The sequence below is a fragment of the Brassica napus genome, chromosome A5 (genome assembly GCF_020379485.1).
Source record: "Brassica napus cultivar Da-Ae chromosome A5, Da-Ae, whole genome shotgun sequence".
Lineage (NCBI taxonomy): Eukaryota > Viridiplantae > Streptophyta > Magnoliopsida > Brassicales > Brassicaceae > Brassica > Brassica napus.
This window is the reverse complement of record NC_063438.1, coordinates 26,087,785-26,106,830: the sequence shown is the minus strand read 5'-3', so window position 1 is coordinate 26,106,830 and position 19,046 is coordinate 26,087,785. Positions and strand designations below refer to the sequence as shown.

Below are 19,046 nucleotides of genomic sequence, written 5' to 3'. Positions count from 1 at the left end.
GAAGATTCGCTGTCAGGCCTCCACACCTGGCTTTCAACGTCACACTCGTATCTAGTGTGGGATACAAAATGTATCGTACCACAATTATTTTTAACACCTGAAGAAGACAAGTAGCCTTTTCGTAATTAAATATCATGTTCATGGGCAAAGACTGCAACAACGTGTCCCGTGAGATCCTCTTTGCGGTTTGAACCCGATGCTTCGTGTTCTGTTCAAACTTTTCAAAACCATACTCAATTAAATTAAATACAAATAGGAGAAAAAAAACAAGAGAGATGGTACGAATAAGACCTGTCTGGTTTGAATTTGGAATTTTTAAATTATTACCAAATAATAAATTAAAATAAAATAAAAACTCCTCGAGACGAACATCTTCCCCACCTTCTTCTTCTTCAACTCAAAAAACTTCTTTCTCTCTAGATCAAATTTAAAAAAAACGTTTGTGGGTTCTGATCATATGTTCTTTAATGGTTTGCTATGATTCTCATTCTTCTAGTCTTTTAGCTTTCTCGAGGGTCCCATTAGTGTGATCTCCTCAGATCTGATTGGTTCGATTCTATTTTTTAATTTTGTTTTGGAGATTTTTTTTCTAGTTGTTGTGTAAGTTCGGACACGAGACAAACAAACCTTCAAATCAAAAAATGTTGACACACGACAGAGATGAAGAACTCTCTATGTTCCTTGAGATGCGTCGACGCGACAAAGAACGTAGAGGAGAATCTCTTGTAACAGGTTATATTACCATTTGTATATATAGTAGATATATGTCTCAGCAATGGTGTTTTAAACTGTGTGTTTGCCTCTGTTAGGATCTGATAGTACTAGTATCAACGGAGCGTTGACGACTGCTGCTGCTGCGGCGCTCTCTGGTGTCTCTGAAACGGTGTCGTCTCAACGTTATCCTCTCCGGAGAACCGCAGCAGAGAACTTCTTGTACTCAGAGAATGAGAAATCCGATTACGATTGGTAATGTTTCCATTTTTATAAAACAAAAAAAATAATATCGATCTCGTAATCATCGAATGTCTTGTCTTGTCTGATAAATCTTATCATTTTTGTTGTTGGTCTTGTCTCTTCTTCAGGCTGCTTACGCCGCCAGGCACGCCTCAGTTTGAGAAAGAGTCACATAGGAGCGTAATGGAACAGAGTGAGGCTCCCAATTCTCGCCCCACGAATCTTAAATCTCGGGTATGAAACTTGTTTAGACAGAAGTGATTCATGTTTTTTTTTTAAATGTCTCTGGTCCAAGCATTGATTAAACTCTTGTTTGGGTTCTCAGTTAGGGAACTGCCGTGAAGATAAACCCCAAATGGCATCATCCTCGTTAGCTGGACTCAGAAGACCGTCTTCATCTAGTAGCTCAAGGTCCACGAGCAGACCTTCCACACCAACCAGAAGGTCTACAACCCCAACCACAACCACTTCCACAACAAGGCCTGTGACAACCACTAGAGCTTCAAACTCTAGATCCTCAACACCCACCTCACGTGCAACATTAACTGCTGCACGTGCTACTACCTCCGCAACGGCTCCACGCACCACAACATCTAGATCAGCTACTCCAACTCGGACTAAGACTCAGCCTTCTTCTGCACCTTCTAAAAAACCTTTATCAAGGTCGGCCACACCAACCCGCAGGTCTCCAACCCCGACCGGTCCATCAATAGTTTCGAGTAAAGCTCCCTCTCGAGGGACTTCTCCAACTCCAACCCCGACCGGTCCATCAATGGTTTCTAGTAAAGCTCCCTCTCGAGGGACTTCTCCCACTCCAACTGTGAAGTCGTCGAAGCCATGGAAGCCGCGGGAGATGCCTGGATTCTCATTAGAAGCCCCACCGAATCTGAGGACCTCTGCATCAGATAGACCAGTCTCAGCTACAAGAGGCAGACCTGGAGTAGCCTCTGCACCAGGCTCAAGATCAAATTCCATAGAACGTGGCAACGGCGCCGCCAGTAATGGCGTCGGACACGCAAGAAGGCAATCTTGCTCCCCGTCAAGAGGCCGTGCTCCTGTAGGGAGCAACAACGGGAGCCTCCCAGGTGCACGTGGGCGAGGAAAGGCCAACAACGGCGATAGCCCAGTGGCTATGGGTAATAAAATGGTCGAGAGAGTGGTGAACATGAGGAAACTAGGTCCACCACGGCTAACAGAGAGCGGTGGTAGAGGAACGGCCAAATCTAGCTCTGCTTTTAACAGCCTTGGCTATGGGAGAAACCTCTCCAAGAGCTCCATCGATATGGCCTTGAGACATATGGTACGATCACTCTTTAGTCTTTACAATACTATCTCTTTTCATTTTAGTTGATGTTTAAGATTTTTGCACAGTGATTAAAAAAAAATACAATTTTTTATATAATTTATCTTGGTTATAAAAATAATATTAAATCAAACTAATTCAACCATTAAAAAATAATGCAGTATTTTGTAATTTCACTTTACATTAAATTTTATCTAAAATAGTAAGAACAGATTTATCATGCAACAAAATTTTAATTTAAATACCAAAAAAAATAAAAGAGGGAGTATTTGTTTTCTTCTTTTAGAGTAGCATTGGTGTTAATAACAACGTTACCTGTCGGCTTTGTACGTGTGTAGGATATAAGACGAGGCATGACAGGGAATCTCCGGCCGCTTGTCACGAAAGTTCCGGCATCATCAATGTACAGCGTGCGAAGCCGGCCGAATAGTGTCACCAACTCTCCGATGGCTACGAGCAGCACTGTCAGCTCATCCGAACCGAACTTGGACAACATCAACATTTTGTGCTTAGATGGGAACGATGCTGAAAACGATGATCTTCTTAGCGAGAGAAGCTTTTCTTCTCCGCGAGACCAGTTCCCTAAGTTCACATCTTGACTTATAAGTACAATATATCGTATGTTCTTGTTTTTGGTACCATACTTAACGTGTCTGTAATCGAACATTCGTAAAGTCTATGAAACTCATGTGTCAAATGTCTTTTTTTTTGCTTCATAAATGTCTCTTCACAAAGCAACTTTAATGTGGATAAAAGCTACATGAATTCACCTGTATACCTAAATTGTACATAACGTATAAAAACACTCTTAAATCGTAATGTAGTTTTTGTAGAGCTTTGATGATGAAGATCAATCCGGTTAAGTTTAAACCGAGACTGGTAATGTCAATTGAGCTGAAGATTGAAGAGGGCAGTTTGTCCAGTTTGACGAGGAGAGTTAGCTCATGGTTTATGATGTATTTAGTCAGCTTAATATATGTAATTAGTCTCTGATATATAAACAGTTCCGGCCGACATGATAATAAGTATTTTAGCGGCTACAAAAGTTTTAAAAGTGACTTTAGCTTAGTGTATCTAAGAGAAATTACTAATACTGGAGGTGCTGGATTCAATTACCCTGATTGCATTCATTTATTTTCAGCCTTTTGTTTTATTTTGGCTTGTACCCTTCATAAGTATAGGACCGGCTCTGTATATAAAGGGCATATGTGGTTAATCCTCTCTCTCTTGTGAGCTACATTCTAGAGTGAGTAAGAGAGAGAGAGAGAGAGAGAGATTCTTTGAGTTTGTGATTCACTTGTAATCGAGAAGAAAATAGTGGATTGCTGGGAAAGTCCAGCACGAGACGTAGTATTGTTACTTTTCAGAGGGCCTGAACTCGTATAACTTGTGTGTGTCGTCTTCTTTCATATTTTCTTTAAGCGATTGATCGAGAGTGAGAGTCAAGTGTGTTCGTTGTTTTGAGCTCTAGATCCTATCAGTTTTCATCGAATTTTGATGGGTGTGTGATAACCACAATCAATCTCATTTTCTTTTAATCATTATTTAAAAACCACTAACATTACTCAGGTTGCAGTCTTGCAGAGATGATTTGATCTCATTTATCATGGTTTGAACATCGAAAAGAAGCCAAAATGGTTGAGATCACAGCTCAGCAATTTTGATCCTACAATATCTAATGATTTTTCCTGGAATCAGTTCTGCGTAAGAGCATCTCCAATATAAAACTTTATTTTTCTTCCAAAATAGAATAAAAAAGAAAATAAAATAAAATTGCTTCAATCCAACTTCATATCACATTCTATAGTAGAGTTATGAATAAACAAAAAATATATTACTCTATTTATGGAATAAACTTCATTAGGAATGAGATATGAAGTTCGATTGGAGCATTTTTTACTCTATACTTCATTTCACTCCATTTTAGAATAAAAAATGGAATGGAGTCAAAGATGCCCTAAAGAAATGATGAGTCTCTTCAGTAACCTGTGTCCCCTTAATCTCTCTCGTGTTTTGTATGTCTCTTGATGTTTAAGAAACCAAGTTGTCTAGTGGTCAAATCTCCAGTGCTTCCAAAAACAGCATTTCAATGGAGTACTATTCGTGGTGCTTGGAGGTAAGTTGTAAACGTTTACTTTTGAAGCTTATTATTATATTTGCAATAGTTTATGATGATCACCAAAGATGTCATTCGGTTTAGTTGTCTTTGACATGCAGTATATCCTATGTCGCAAAGGACAACTGTGTTCAAAATAATAATTGGCATGATTTGCAACATTCCTCTGCATTTGAATGATTGAAACTTATTAGTTTATAATATGAACCGTCGACAATAATGAGATAAGTATAGTAGTTATATACGTCAAAAATGAAAAGATAAGTATAAGGAAAAAGATTTTATGCACCTAACTATGCTTTCGATTGTCAAAATCAGTAGATGCTTCCATAACTTGACATGTTGTGTGGATGAAAATGTAGGTGAGACTTATTCAATCCTTTCGTTTTCTTGATTTAATTTTCAATTTAATTTACTTTATTATAATGGATTTTGATTAGACGAAATATTTTATTTTCAAAGAAACCCAACGATTTGATATATTAGGAAAGTGCCTCACACATCTAATATCTAGAACTCACTTTTAGTACCTTCTTACCATTTCCAAGGGGACTCTATTTTTTCTCTATAATTTACATAAAAATAGAATAACTCTATTATAGTGTAACTTTTGTTCCAATGGTGTTACTGTATAATAGAGTTACTCTATTATACAGTAACACCATTGGAACAAAAGTTACACTATAATAGAGTTACTTTATTTTTGTGAAAATTATAGAAGAAAAAATAGAGTTTTATTGGAGATGCCCTTAGTTACTGGCCTAGTGCAACGAAACTATTAAATAAAGATAGCTAATGTTTTTATTTTTCAGTCGAGATGAATCTGATATTTAAACAAACCTAACTCGAACAGAGTAATTCAGACTTCTTTTTGTCAATAACTTTCAAATATTAAATTAAATTTAGTCGAAGTATTTTTATTGGTTCGGTGTTAGTTACCTGGAAAAAAGAGAATGCTTCATATGCATGCACACTTTTAGCAATTCACTCCATACGAAATTATAAAAATCGTTATAAAAAACAAATATTATAAAAACAGTGAACTAAATACAAACTACAAAACTACGGTTATTGTAATTATCTAATTTCAAACTTAGACAGAATATAGCCGATGGGAATTTCAGTCATTTTAAACATATTAGAATATCCCATTTCAAATCGAAATGATATATTTTACAAAAAATTCGACATGATATAAAATATATATATATATATATATATCGCATTGTTCAAATGAGTCTATCTAATCTCTGCATGAACTGCTGAGAAGTTTCGCCTGCACGCCGCAGACTAACCGAGTTATTCTACCTTGTTAGTTGTGGAAATAATCAAAAAGAGATGATGGAAGAAAAGTCGTCAAAAGATATGAGTCTTTTTAAAAAAATAGTATTAGCAAAAATAAAGTGTTGGAGAATCATGATCGCTTATTTAAGGTTATGGTCCCCCATTAATTTAGTTACATAACGAAAGTAATAATTAATTAATAATATATATCGTAGTCTAACGTAGACTTCATCGCTCTCTGGCGGCTCAAAAACTTTTCAAAAGACGACAGCTTCAACACCAAGCAAAAAGTTTCTCACACACACAGATTATAAGACAACAAGAAAATAAAAACACGTTCTTCACAAACTCATTTCTTCCCCTAGCTTCAAAAATGGATAGTGAAATAGCTAAAAAAGTCACGGCGGTGTTTGATCACCGGCGATTAAACCGCTCCGGTTCATCACTGTTCACAGCCTTTGCTGCCTCAGTAATAGCTCTGATCGTTTTCACGGTCGTCATCGTATCCAACTTAACGGTGAGAGAGATCTCGGAGGTGGTGAAGATAGAGATCAAGACGGTTGTTCCTTACTTACCTCTGAGATCAGAGAGAGAGCTGAGCGCTGGCAAGAACAACTACACGATCAAGCAGATTACCACAGTTAAAGAGAATAACAATCTCGAGATTCTCGAGACTTTTGGAGGCAAAGGCGTGTCGGAGAAGTTTCAGCAAAGAGCAACAGAGTTTCTGAGAGATGATTGTGACGTCAGTTTCATGATGACGTGGATCTCCCCTGCTGAGATGTTCGGTAAGAAGAGAGAGGTTTTGTCTGTGGAAAGCGTCTTTAAATCACATCCTCGTGGTTGTTTGATCATTTTATCATCTACGATGGATTCTCCTCAGGGGTTTAGAGTCTTGAAACCATTTCTTGACCGCGGTTACAGAGTTACTGCGGTAACTCCTGATTTACCTTTTCTCCTCAAGGACACGGCGGGAGAGTCGTGGCTTGAGGAGATTAAGACAGGGAAGAGAGATCCCGGGAAGATCTCTTTAGCTCAGAACCTCTCAAACCTCATGAGACTCGCGTACTTGTTCAAGTTCGGAGGCGTTTATCTAGACACGGACATGATAGTGCTGAAAAGCTTTAAAACTTTAAGGAACGTGATCGGCGCGCAGACTCTCGAACCGGTTTCGAGAAACTGGACGAGGCTGAACAACGCGGTTTTGGTCTTCGACAAGAGCCATCCTCTCTTGCGGAAATGTATCGAAGAGTTTGCGTTGACTTTCAACGGGAACGTTTGGGGTCATAACGGACCGTATCTTGTTTCTAGAGTGGCTAGAGCTGTTGAAGGAACGGTTGGTTATAACTTCACTGTCATGACGCCTCCTGCGTTTTATTCGGTTAATTGGATTGAGATTGGGAAGCTCTTCACGGTTCCAAGAACCGAGAAGGATAGGAAGAGAGTGGAAGTCAAGGTTCTTGAGATGCAGAGGAGAAGCTACGGGTTGCATTTGTGGAATAAGTTTAGTAGTAAATTTCAAATTGAGAAAGGTAGTGCCATGGATAAAATCGTTTCGGATCATTGTGTGATCTGTGAGAAAGTCTCTGTATCATAATACTTTGTAAGTTTATTACCATTGTAGAATAGCTTTTAGACTGTAATTAACAATGAAAACGTTATTGATCATTTTCCTGATTGAAATAAACTTCGACCAACTCTAATTAATCAATCTCCAGGTCTACACCAAACAAAATGTATTTTTCTCAACCGAATTTCAATTGAAGACTTGAGGTTGACGTTACAATCATGGAATTATTATTTTCAGTGTTCAAAAAGGAATAGTCACTTACGATGACTTAAGGCATATCGTTAGGCGCTAAGCTAGCAACGCCTACTGTATAAAAATTAAAAATTTAGATTATCAGTTGGACAAATGTTTAGATTCTATAAATAATATAATATATTATTATACTAGTTTGCATATGATAATTTATATTTTATAAAAAAGTTATGATATAGTTTTTTTTCTTGGCTATTCTATTACTCAAGCTTGAAGTGGTTTAGAAAACAAGACCGGAATATAACAACCAATGTAGTACAAATTCCTATGGAAGGATCTTGCTATCTTAGCTAAAGATAGAGAACAAAAACAATCGAGAACTTTGTGTATCTGGTTTTCAGCTTCATAAACTCCTCTAGCTCAGTAGAAAAGTTCGACCATGCTCAGGGGTCTTTGATCATCGAAATTATATATTTTTGATAGTTAAAACGGTAACAACCAAAATTTTTGGAGGGTTTTACATAGACTCGCTAAAGGCTAAAACGTTTTTTAGGATACTTGCACAACTTATTCAGCGTTTGCGTTTGGAATGAAATAAAAACTGGGCCAGGCCCATGTATAGACAGCGTCATCAGTTAACAATAATAACATTTCTCCCCTCAGCCCAATTGACATAACCGGCTCAAGCTGAATCGAAACCTCAAACCGGAAAGCGATAATGGTTTCCGACGGAAGCGAGCGCTTGAAGCTCAACGTCGGCGGCGAAATCTTCGAAACCACCGCATCCACCATTCAATCAACCTGCCCAGACTCTCTCCTCGCTGCTCTCTCCACCCCAACCTCCCACGGATCGAATCCCGTCTTCATCGATCGCGACCCGGAGATTTTCTCCGTCATCCTCAACCTCCTCCGAACCGGACGCCTCCCAGCTAACTCCTCCTCCGGCGTCTTCTCCAAACAAGAGCTGCTCGATGAAGCTCTTTACTACGGCGTCGAGTCACTCCTCCGGTCGGCGATGTTACCTCCGCCGCTGCAAGGTTTCGACGCTTCTTTAGCTTCGACAATCACGCCGGCGACGGACGGAGTTCCCTCCGCTTTCACCGCAACCGCCGGAGATGCTTCTTTATGGATCGCTCACGGCGGACAGATCTCCGTCTACGATTGGAGTCTCTCCCACGCCGTAACCGTCCGCACGCATCTCAGTGACGTCACGTCGATCTGCCGCGTGTGGGACGAGGCGGCGGCGATCGGATCTGGATCCGCGTCGGGGCTTCACTTCTACGATCTCTCGAGCGGTCGTTACGTCGGATCCACGCACTGGACTGATCCGGAAGATCCGAGGATCCACAAGGCGCGAGTCGCCGCCGTCGCGGATTCTCCCGGCGGAGTCTTCGCATCGTTTGATTGCTTGCATAGAGAGAACAGCGTTCTACAGATCGATAAGTCCACTCTCCAAGTCGCCGCCGTCATCGGCCAGCAATCCGGAAGCTCAGCTAAAACCGCCGTACCGGAGAAGCTCCGGTGGGTGGCGAATAACGGTCTTTTAGTCGGATCCGCGGTCCAACGAGGAGTGTTCGGATGCTCCGGGTACATCCGGATCTGGGATCCACGATCAAAGAACATTGTGTGGGAGACGAGCGAGCCAGGTTCGGGACGAAGCAGCAGGTTCGGAGATGCGTTAGCTGACGTGGACGTGGAAGTTGAAGAGTCAACTCTCTTCAAGGTGTGTTCAAAGTCAGGTGATCTCGGAATGGCAGATCTTCGTAAATTAGGTGAAGATCCGTGGGTATATGTGTCAGACGAGAATCCTGGCGCGTGGAGTGCAGACGGCGGCGGTTACAGCGTTGTGCATTGTTATAGAAAGCAAGTGTTGGCAGCGAGAGGTGGAGCGTTGGAGGTGTGGTCGAGTGTTGAGGGGAAGAGGAGTAGTGGTGATCTGATTCGTAGAAGAAACTTTGTAGACAAGGAAGAAGACTCCAAGAGAGGGATGGTTTCTAAAATTGAGGCAGGAGGTGATAGGCTGTTTGTTTCTAGGGAATATATGGAAGGTGTTGAGGTCTGGGAGAGTTCTAACTCCTCAAGTATGATAGAACTGTGATCAAGCGGCTCTGTAGTGTCATATTCTCAGGAAAATGTTTTGTTTCCTGGGAGAACAGTTGAACATATTGTAATGAAGAACAGGAAGATTCAAACTTCACTGTTGTCACATTCACCAGCTATCTCTTCTGTTGTAAATGGATTCATAGAGTTTTTCTCATTGTAAGGTTATGGTTGTAGTTGATAACTGATAAGAAACTAGGTTAGGTTCTAGTTGAGTGGGAAAAATCAAGTTCAAAAACAATAAAGTGAAATGCAGGCTCTGCTGTGGATAAAGGTCTACTCATAGAAGCCCTTGTGGTAGATTTGATAGAAAGAAGAGAAAACATCTTCATCAATTCATTGTATTTGACTGATCTATATCTCCATGATTATTACGAACATCAGTTTTAGACTCCAAAAGTCAATATTATGTTAGCATAATGAATTTATGATCATATGCATATTTTTGTCTTGAAAGCAAGCTTCTATTGTAGAGATACTACATAGAGCTAAAGTGCAACTACTCTTTTTGTCTTTCTCAACCTACTCAACCTAATGCTCTCTTTACTCATGAAATGTTTTACCTTTTTGAACAAGACAGAGAATCTTCCTTTATGTCTTTGCTTTATTGTCAGTGTAATAAAACCTTTTGTTGCAACTTCGATAGTGCACTCCGCTTTTACACAAGGTCGTCTTGAGAGGAGAGGAACACACATTTTGTTTTATTTTTAAATGTAAGCTTTTCTTTGGATTCTTTGGATACTATTGATAGGTTTTGTTCATGGTAGGTCAGGTTTTATGGACCTACAATTTCTGAAACGCTTAAGATTTGTTATGATGAAAATAATTTGTGTTTTCCTTTTTGTTGAATAAAATCCTTCTTTTAAGAAATTTATTGGAATTTTCCTCTTGTTTTTTTCTTAACAAGGATTATTATTAGTGGGGTAAAAAAAAAAACAAGAAAACCAAGTGGGGATTTTGTCTTCCATGAACTTTCTTGTCTTTGGTTCTTCGATGTTGACCCTTCTTTTTCAATTTTAAACCTGGTTTCTCTCTTATACTACACAATGGAAGTTCTAACATTAAATAACTCATGTTAGTGTTTATACCAAAGAACACACATACGATGAGTGTAATTTTTTATTTATTTCCCCAGCAAACTTTGATCCATGGTTTGCAATGGATCTTTTCCTTGTTTTTTGTACTTAAAACGTTTGCAAAATGAGGTTGAAAATAAGTCAATAACCTCGTAGATTTTTTTGAATGAACTGAAAAGTAATTTAAAACACTCCTCTCTACAATGCTCAATTCACAATTCTCAACTCTTTTAACATTTCACCAGAAGAAAAAGAGAGTAGGAGTTCCATTTGATCCGAATCCTAACCGGTCAAATCAAGAAGACCACGTCGAGACAGAGTTTGATCTGGACAGCGAAAAAGAAGAGTTCAAGAACTCAATGCAGTCTTCAATAGCTTCTGCTCTGTGAGACTCCGACTCAGCTAGAGACTTGGACCTTTTCATACGAATAGACGAGGAAGGAGAAGATGAAGACAGCAACAACGATGACGTTTTGTCGGTCGTACTCCTACTAAAGGACATAGAACGCAGCGTTTTGGCGACTCTAGCTCGGATACGTCGGATGAGCTTCCTTCCAGCAGGCGAGGTCTTGAGACCGAAACTGAGAAATCCAATGAGGACCACCTTTCTCTGGTCGTGATGTTTTGGGAATACAGGTTCCTCAGTGGCTTCTTGGTTAGGACTAAAGCTTACTCTTTTGCATGCTCCTCGTGACATATTTCTTTTTGTCTGAAATTATGTTGATGAGAGAGAGACCAAAATATTTCGTAAAGAGAAGCAAACGGGAAAGACTATTTATGAGGAGGTATGTTTTGACTTTTGACTAATGTCAGAAAATACATTGGGGTTAAAATGTAAAAAATAGAAACAGAGGGGTAAATATGTTATTAATCTATTTAAAATCTTTATTGAAAAGACCATGATTTTTTTTTAAATGGTAATAAAAAATCAACTTATCAAAAAAAAAAAAATCAAGTTATGGAATAGAAAATTACTGTTTACAACACTAATGAGATGCTAAACAAAAGAGAATGTAATCAGAAATGGCATTAAATGCATTAAACAACATTAGTCAGCAAACACTACAAGATAGAGACAGAGGGAAAGTGAGCGTTTCTTTAGAGCAAAGTACTTTTCCGTCTTAAAAAGTGGAATACTTTCTCGAATCCTGAAGATTCCATATAGAAGAAGAGCTTCTCACTTTACCCATTTTAAATCAGAGAGACTCAGTTTTTTTCATTTAGTTCAAGCTATGTCGATGCTCAAAGCCTTATCCTTTGTTTTCGTTTTGTTGTGCTTCGAGATTCATGAAACCATGGCTGCAGATGGGAACTCCTCGTTTTCGTTTGATGGGTTCGCAAAGTCTCCGAGTCTTGACAAGCACGTTGCTTTGTCTGGTGATTCGAAGCTTGTCAGTGACGGTTCTTCGATTCAGCTGACTGACTCGGTGAGTGGAAGCGTGGGAGGAGTCGTTTACACGAAACCCATCAAGCTTCTCCAAGGTAAAGAGAGTAGGAACTCGTTATCTTTCTCGAGTTACTTCTCCTTCTCGATGCCTAATGAGGTTGGTGATGTCATGGCCTTTGTAATGGTTCCAAGTGGTTTGGATCTTGGCCTCTTCGGTAAGAAAGATAACAGTTCCTCTGCGTTAGAGTTTCTGTTTGAGTACGCAAAGAACGAGACAGTTGCTGCTTTTGAGTTTGATATATCCAAAAGAGGAAACCGTGCGAGAGTCTTGGTAGGTAAACCTGAATCTTCCGAAATTAGAAACCTTTCCTTTGAGGGTGACTTGTTGATGGAGAGTGGAGGGAGGTTGAACTGTATGGTTGAGTATGAAGCAAGTTCTAAGAGAGTAATGGTTCGATTCAGAAAGCCAGGTTCGGTTAAGTTGTTAGATCCATTCTTCTCCTTCTCGGTTGACTTGGGGGAGCTATGGAGTGATGGTGAGTTCGTTGTGTGTTTAAGCTCTGCAAACGGGAACTCTTCCAATGCACATTTGCTTCATTCATGGAGGTTTGAGATAAGGCAGCCAACGCCGGTGTGGATGCATTCACTGCCGCTTGAACCGAATCAAGCGATAGAGGCTGACGTTTCCACGGAGGGGGAAGAGGATGTTGAGAGAAACGAGTGCATATGGAGAATGTTTGGTGTTTGGGTCTTGGGTGCAGTGTTTGGAGCGTTAGGGGTAACGCTGGCTTTGTATCTATGGACGATATGCGGTCTGAGGCGGTCAATGGCGGTGGTGGTACCAGAGGAATGTCATGTGAAAGGGTTGAGTGTTGCGGTGGGTGGTATTGAAGAAGGCAAGAAGTAGTGAAGTACTTTGGTTTGGTTTTGGAAGCTTGTCTTAATGTTGTAGTGTAAATGTAGACCCTTTCTTCTACTCTCTAGTTCCTTGTCTCTAATGACTTTTGTGTGGACTTGAATCAGTTTAATTTGTAAAACCACTATGAAAAGAAGGCTTAAGCTTATTATCTTGCGAAATTTAACTGATTCATGTTGTTCCTTCACCTCCTGACACAGATCAAATGTCTAGAAAACACTCAACATTCACATGTGTCATCAGTTGCCACTTGATTCTATGTTGCTTATACTGATGTAATGTGAATTTAACCTCAACATGGGACACAAACAAAAGAGGAGAGAAAGCAGGCAATAGAGATCCATACAAGTGTTTCTTCCAAGTTAGTTATCTTTCTCTAGCCTTTTGATTGATCCTCCCCTAATACTAAGAACCATCTGAAGAGCAACCGGCGTGGTAAGCTTCACAAACGCTGAGGTTGGCCGCAAGAGGCAGTTCTTGATAAGCGCGGTGTAGAGGAGGTAGGATCAAAGAAGACTTTTTATCCATTGCTAATAGCTTTCCACACTTACTGTATCATAAAAGATGTGAAAAGCTTAGTCCACGGACCAAAGAGTAATAAGAGACTGGTTTATTTACCTGCATGGTTTACTATAAAGTGATTCAAAACTGCATATCCATAGCTGCATTACAAGAAAAAAAAAGGTATAAATTAACTTCCATGGATCCAAAAGAAAGGATTGGTTCATGTTATCAAGAGACTGATGAGCCCTTGTTAAATGCTTTATTTACCAGGAGAGAGTACAGAGCTGTTACGCTACCAAATCCAAGGAAGTATTGCAAGGCCGTAGCCGCATGTTCCTGCAAGAAAATTTAATTAATGAAAGTTCCCAATTTATCAAATTAACACCAGTTGCAGTCTTTGTTGTTACCGTGATGTGTTTGTAAACATGATGAACCGAGAAGCCTCTCGCATGTAAGTAGCTTCCTCCCTATAAGGAAGGGGATGAAGCAAAAACATGAGTACATACATAAAAAAAACAACTTCATTTAGAGAGAATTGTGGAAGTTTACCTCATCTAAAGAGAAGAATGCAACTGCATCTGGATCAACAGAACCAGCTGGATTCAACGAGACCACAGCTCTGAACACGGAAGGAAACGATAATTCAATTACAGCAACCTTGTCCACAACTTCATCCTGTAACCCTGATCTCAGCTTACTAGAACTCTGGAAAATAGGTTTTGATTCTTCTGATGGATCATCATCACTTCCGGAGCCAGGTAAAGAACTAGCTCTTTTGAGCCAGCTCAACCGTCCATAAGTAGACACCTTCACATTAGGAACCAGCTTCTCTAGACGTGATTGTATATCTGGCAATGTCTTGTACTCAACCGGCTCCTCTCCTCCATGTTCTAATAGTGAATGGGAGGCACGTTGTTTTTTAGATCCTGGTTCCATCTTGGGTCCATCGTCAATGTGAGGGAAGAATCGTCTTTTTTGATCCGTAAAGGCCTTGAGAGCTAACCTACAGTCATCATTGAGAGTCATACTATGTGTCAAAGATATAAGAATTTTCATTGAGTTTCTTCCCATTAAAAATTTGAAGAAAAAGAAAAAACATATAAATAAGAGAGAGAGAACAAGATGAGTCTTTGAGAGACTCTAAAACAATGTGTCAAGTTTTACATAGTTCAATTTTCTTCTTTAAAAACAAAAAAAAAAATTAATTCACAATTCAATTTTATTAGTATTTTATAACTGAGAGACTCATACAGACACCTAACCAACCAATGCTGATGCTCTAACAAGCCACAAGGAAAACAACATTCACAGTAGAATAGCAGATGGAGGAGAATGCATGATGTTTAGTAAGTATGCTTTTAGCTGATGACACTCCAAATTGCATATGATTCAATAAACATAAAACCACAATCCTTTAGGAGAACAAACAGCCTAATGGAACTTCAAATCTAGTTCGTAGACCGGAACCTAACTTCTTACTTATACTCAAGCAATTAGCAACAATGTGATAACTAACCAGAAGGAAAACAACATTCACAGTAGAATAGCAAATGGAGAATGCATGACATTTTATAAGTAAGCTTTTGACTGATGACACTCCAAAGCATATGATCCAATAAGCTTAATAATCATTTGAATAAACATAAACTACAATCCTCCAGGAGAAACCAACAGCAAATAGACCCAAACCATAACTCTTAGTTATGCTCAAACAATTAGCAACAACAGAAGAGTAAATGGAGGAGAATGCATGACGTTTAGTAAGTATGCTTATAGCTGATAACACTCCAAATCGCATATATGATTCAATAAGCTTAATAATCCCTCAATAAACATAAAACCACAACCCTCCAGGAGAAAATTAAAAGCCAAATAGAAATTCAAATCTAGTTTGTAGACTCGAAACTAAACCCTTAGCTATGCTCAAACGATTAGCAACAATGTGATACCAACACCACATGCCATGAAAGTACTAACAGCTAAATGTATCTTCAAAACTCAGTTATTAGAAGACTCAGACCTAATATAACTCATTAGCTAACATTGTGAGACCTGGTTCTATCAACAGCAGAAGCACCAGCTTGGCCAGCAAGCTGTCTCTTCCAAGCATAAGCAACAACAGCACCATCAGGACAAACGAGAGGCATGTGAAGACCCCACGAGTTACTTCTCGACCTGAGAGACTCAGTGAGAACCCCAGACTCTTCCAGCTTCTTCCCTGAGATCCAATCAAACACCAACACTTTCAAATCCCTAATCTACTGATTATACTAATGGAAAGAATCAATTTTTGTAAAGTAGTACCAATTGAACGGAGATCCTGAAGGTGCTGACGCATGGAGGCGTCTTCTTTGAGGAAGAGCTGGAGAGGCGCGTCGTTGTGGCGAGGGTTCGAGGCGACGAACATGGCTTCGAGGATACGGTCGGCGCCGAGGCGGATGTCGGCGATAACCCTAGCGGCTTGGTTGAGACGTTCCATGGCTTGAGCCACCTGCTTCGGCGGCGCGTCTGGTTCCGACTGGTGGCTCGCCGCTAGGGGTTGTTGTAGCGACTGCATAAGCTGAGATCGAAGGATCAAACTAACTCTCTCACTATCTTGATTTCAATTTGATTCATTAACTGAGCTCTGATCTCTTCCCGACAGCAACACAATTCGATTTTAGTACGTTTAAATCCGCGTTTATGATTTTTATAACGAAGAAACGCCAAACGTGTTTCTTAGGCTCAAACTAGTGAACTTTTCGGAAAGACAGAAAAAATAGGAAAATAACCTATAGAAATAAAATTGCTGGAATGAAAAGAAATGTTTGTTTCTTATTAAATTTAATAAAGAATGCTTTTGTTCTATATTTTTCTACAAAAAAAGGAATATGGATGAACAAGAAGGAAAAAATATTCCTTGTGAACGGTGATTTTTTTTTGGAAATAATAAGGAATTCAGTGTTCCTTTTCGTTCTTTGATCACCATTCAAAACCTTAACTTTAGCGTTTCAGTCGCTCTTTGGACTTGCTTTTTTCTAGTCAGGCAAGTGCAATGCCAATTTTTTTTTGTTAAATTTGTAATATCATTAGAAAATGAAGGTTTAGGTGTTGCAAAATGTGATTACAAGTTTGATAAAATTGTTAATATCGAGAAACATATGCTATATTGTTAGAATTACTTTGGAATTTCGTCATTTAAGTTAAAAGTACAGGAAATTTATGGAAATAAGAAATAAAAATACAGTTATAATAAGATGAAGAGTTCGACAAATCAAGTCTAAGTTATGAGCGTCTGATACAAATTTCTTTGCAATCCGAAGTAAGCATAATACATGTTAGAGACATGATGTCAATATAACAAAGGAGATGGGAGAGAGGATGCGCAGTTCAACTTGAATACAATATGAAGTGCCTATGTCTTTCCTAGCATTTGAGGTGGTATTCACTCTTGAGGTGGGCAAATTTGGATGGCATAGCAAATTGTTTAAAACTTTTAATTTTATGTTTAAGTACTTTTCTTGTGGAGTTAAAAAAATAAAAAGAAATACAATAATAATAGTTTAGAAGATGGATTTTACCTTTTTCTCTGTACATAAACTTTCTCAAGAGATCTATACATTTGCAGGATCTAACTAATTTGAAAATGTTGAGAAAACTTCTAGTTTTGGACTCTTTACATTTTAGTCTTGACAAAAAATGCTCTTGAACTTTGTTATTTTGTTAGTTTATTTAGTTCTTAGTTACAAACAAATAAATAATTGTTATTTATTAGTATATGAATATGCAATATTTGAAAGTATTTTGGAAATGATTTCTTTCTATAAATGTTAAGTTTATAAAGTATTTTGCATCTCTAGTAAAGTATTTTAGTTATGTTGTTCAATTATTTTCTTATATTCTTCCTCTTTATCTATTCATTTCATCAATTACACAGTCACAAATTAAATCATTTTGTAACTATTGGAATCATATATTTTAAAAGATAACAAAACACAAACATCTAGTTAAAAATTCTTTTAAAATCGTGTTAACATTTACATACATAATTGTTGATAGTTATATTCGTTTCTATATTGTTGCAGATACATACATTTCTTTATATGTACAACATTTGCATATGTTCTATTCTAGCCATATCAATTTTTTTATTCAACTAAGATGATTATGATATGTTGAACATAAAATCTCATAAAGTATTTTACTATATATTTTTTAATAGATTTTTATTTATTTTGATACATTTTCTGTTTTTAAAAGGTTGGTAATAACTGCTTTGATGTCTTCTATACCAAATAACCAATCGACTTTGTTTGCTATATATTTGTTACTACCAAAAATATTGTTGAAATATTAATAAAAGGTAATATTTTTTTTCATTATATGGAGATATAGCAAAATTATATACTCGGTTTATAAAATACATAGTTATAACCGAAATCCTAACAATCAATAATATACAATGATGCATTTAATTAGGTAGTCATCAAATCAAATTTTGTTATGTTCATCTAAGATTGTAAACAATTAGCGACTAAAACCAATAAAATAATGCTATTAGTTATCCCTTGTATAATAAAGCGCAAGTCGTCTGGCAAATCAAAATCTGACACTTGGAAGAAAAAAAATTAAAAAAAAATTGATTGGAAAAAAAATTCTTTGATTCCTGATTTCCAGCACCTACGTCCTAAAATTTCTCAGAATATCTCATCTAACTGATCACGACTTCAAAAAAATTTTCTTCTGCAGTATAACTTTTGATAAACTAATTCAATGTCTGTATTTGTTTCTTCCATTTTTCTTTATTCTTTTCATTACCAAAGTAGCAAAACAACATATCCTTTCATCTCTCATAATTTTCAATTTTGATCTCGAATATTTTCTTCGTATCTTATTTCGTTTTTGTCTGCACCATTTTAAAACTTTTCTTTATTCATAGCCACGATTAGTAATATTATCGACAAACTTTAGATGAATACGTTGGAATATAATCATCTTTGAACCTCTTTCAAAGCATTGGATTGTGGCGGTCGAGTGGGAATTGCATCCGAAGAGATTAATATGTCGATCCTTAAAAGATTTTGTTGCAGGGCTTCCAGAACTTGCAGGTATTCATGGTGGTGTGTAATGAGTTCATATGAAACTTATTTATTCTGCAAAATCATGGTAACAACATAGCATAAATATTTGTATTTTTAAGTTCTGAAATTATTTTAGTTTATTGCAGACATGTATGATGAATCAAAGCTGGTCGAATAAGAACATCTGAGGGTTCAAAGAAAACTTTGCATAGATCTGTTCTAGAAGTTGAACACGATGGATTAGGTAAGCAAGATATCAAACGTTTGACATTTACAATTTGAAGTGAAAACATATTTATTTTATAGTCCTTATAAAAATAGGGCTTTAATCTTTAATGCTGTAATTGTTTTTGTAACCATTTAAATTGTGAAAGTGTGTTAGATAAAATCATGTGTTAACTCAAAAGAATTCTTGACATCTTTCTGTAATTGATTTTGAAATTTCTGAGGTTTTTACTTGATAGTTTTAATACCTATCTGAAAATTTAAATAATATTTGTATTTAAAACCAGTAAGTTTTTAAAGGCTTAACGGAAAAAATTTAAGAAAACTGTTTTCTCTTACTCTTATAAATTCAACAAAAA

General features: G+C 37.8%; 6 protein-coding genes across 6 annotated transcripts; 4 read left to right on the top strand and 2 right to left on the bottom strand.

Moving 5' to 3' along the window:
- The first annotated feature begins 322 nt into the window (after positions 1–322).
- On the top strand, positions 323–2,958 carry LOC111215804 (flocculation protein FLO11-like). Its single transcript, XM_022719887.2, has 5 exons — positions 323–732; positions 810–966; positions 1,083–1,188; positions 1,280–2,254; positions 2,596–2,958. Exons 1-5 carry the CDS (start codon positions 642–644, stop codon positions 2,854–2,856), a joined length of 1,590 nt encoding a protein of 529 aa, XP_022575608.1. The 5' UTR covers positions 323–641; the 3' UTR covers positions 2,857–2,958.
- Positions 2,959–5,874: 2,916 nt separating this feature from the next.
- LOC111215802 (lactosylceramide 4-alpha-galactosyltransferase-like) lies at positions 5,875–7,325 on the top strand. Its single transcript, XM_022719886.2, has one exon. The coding sequence runs from the start codon at positions 6,031–6,033 to the stop codon at positions 7,252–7,254; it is 1,224 nt and encodes a 407-aa protein (XP_022575607.1). The 5' UTR covers positions 5,875–6,030; the 3' UTR covers positions 7,255–7,325.
- Positions 7,326–7,876: 551 nt separating this feature from the next.
- LOC111215801 (protein ENDOPLASMIC RETICULUM-ARRESTED PEN3) lies at positions 7,877–9,682 on the top strand. Its single transcript, XM_022719885.2, has one exon. It carries the CDS (start codon positions 8,138–8,140, stop codon positions 9,515–9,517), a length of 1,380 nt encoding a protein of 459 aa, XP_022575606.1. The 5' UTR covers positions 7,877–8,137; the 3' UTR covers positions 9,518–9,682.
- Positions 9,683–10,732: 1,050 nt separating this feature from the next.
- On the bottom strand, positions 10,733–11,498 carry LOC111216098 (josephin-like protein). The gene has a single exon (XM_022720401.2). It carries the CDS (start codon positions 11,290–11,292, stop codon positions 10,891–10,893), a length of 402 nt encoding a protein of 133 aa, XP_022576122.1. The 5' UTR covers positions 11,293–11,498; the 3' UTR covers positions 10,733–10,890.
- Positions 11,283–13,072, top strand: LOC111215800. Its single transcript, XM_022719884.2, has one exon. It carries the CDS (start codon positions 11,828–11,830, stop codon positions 12,887–12,889), a length of 1,062 nt encoding a protein of 353 aa, XP_022575605.1. The 5' UTR covers positions 11,283–11,827; the 3' UTR covers positions 12,890–13,072.
- Positions 13,073–13,104: 32 nt separating this feature from the next.
- Positions 13,105–16,137, bottom strand: LOC111215799 (mediator of RNA polymerase II transcription subunit 27). The gene is made up of 7 exons (XM_022719883.2): positions 15,707–16,137; positions 15,455–15,620; positions 13,952–14,405; positions 13,810–13,869; positions 13,670–13,738; positions 13,517–13,560; positions 13,105–13,448 (listed from the first exon to the last, which is right to left on the bottom strand). The coding sequence occupies exons 1-7, from the start codon at positions 15,957–15,959 to the stop codon at positions 13,304–13,306; spliced, it is 1,191 nt and encodes a 396-aa protein (XP_022575604.1). The 5' UTR covers positions 15,960–16,137; the 3' UTR covers positions 13,105–13,303.
- Between the last annotated feature and the right edge of the window lie 2,909 nt (positions 16,138–19,046).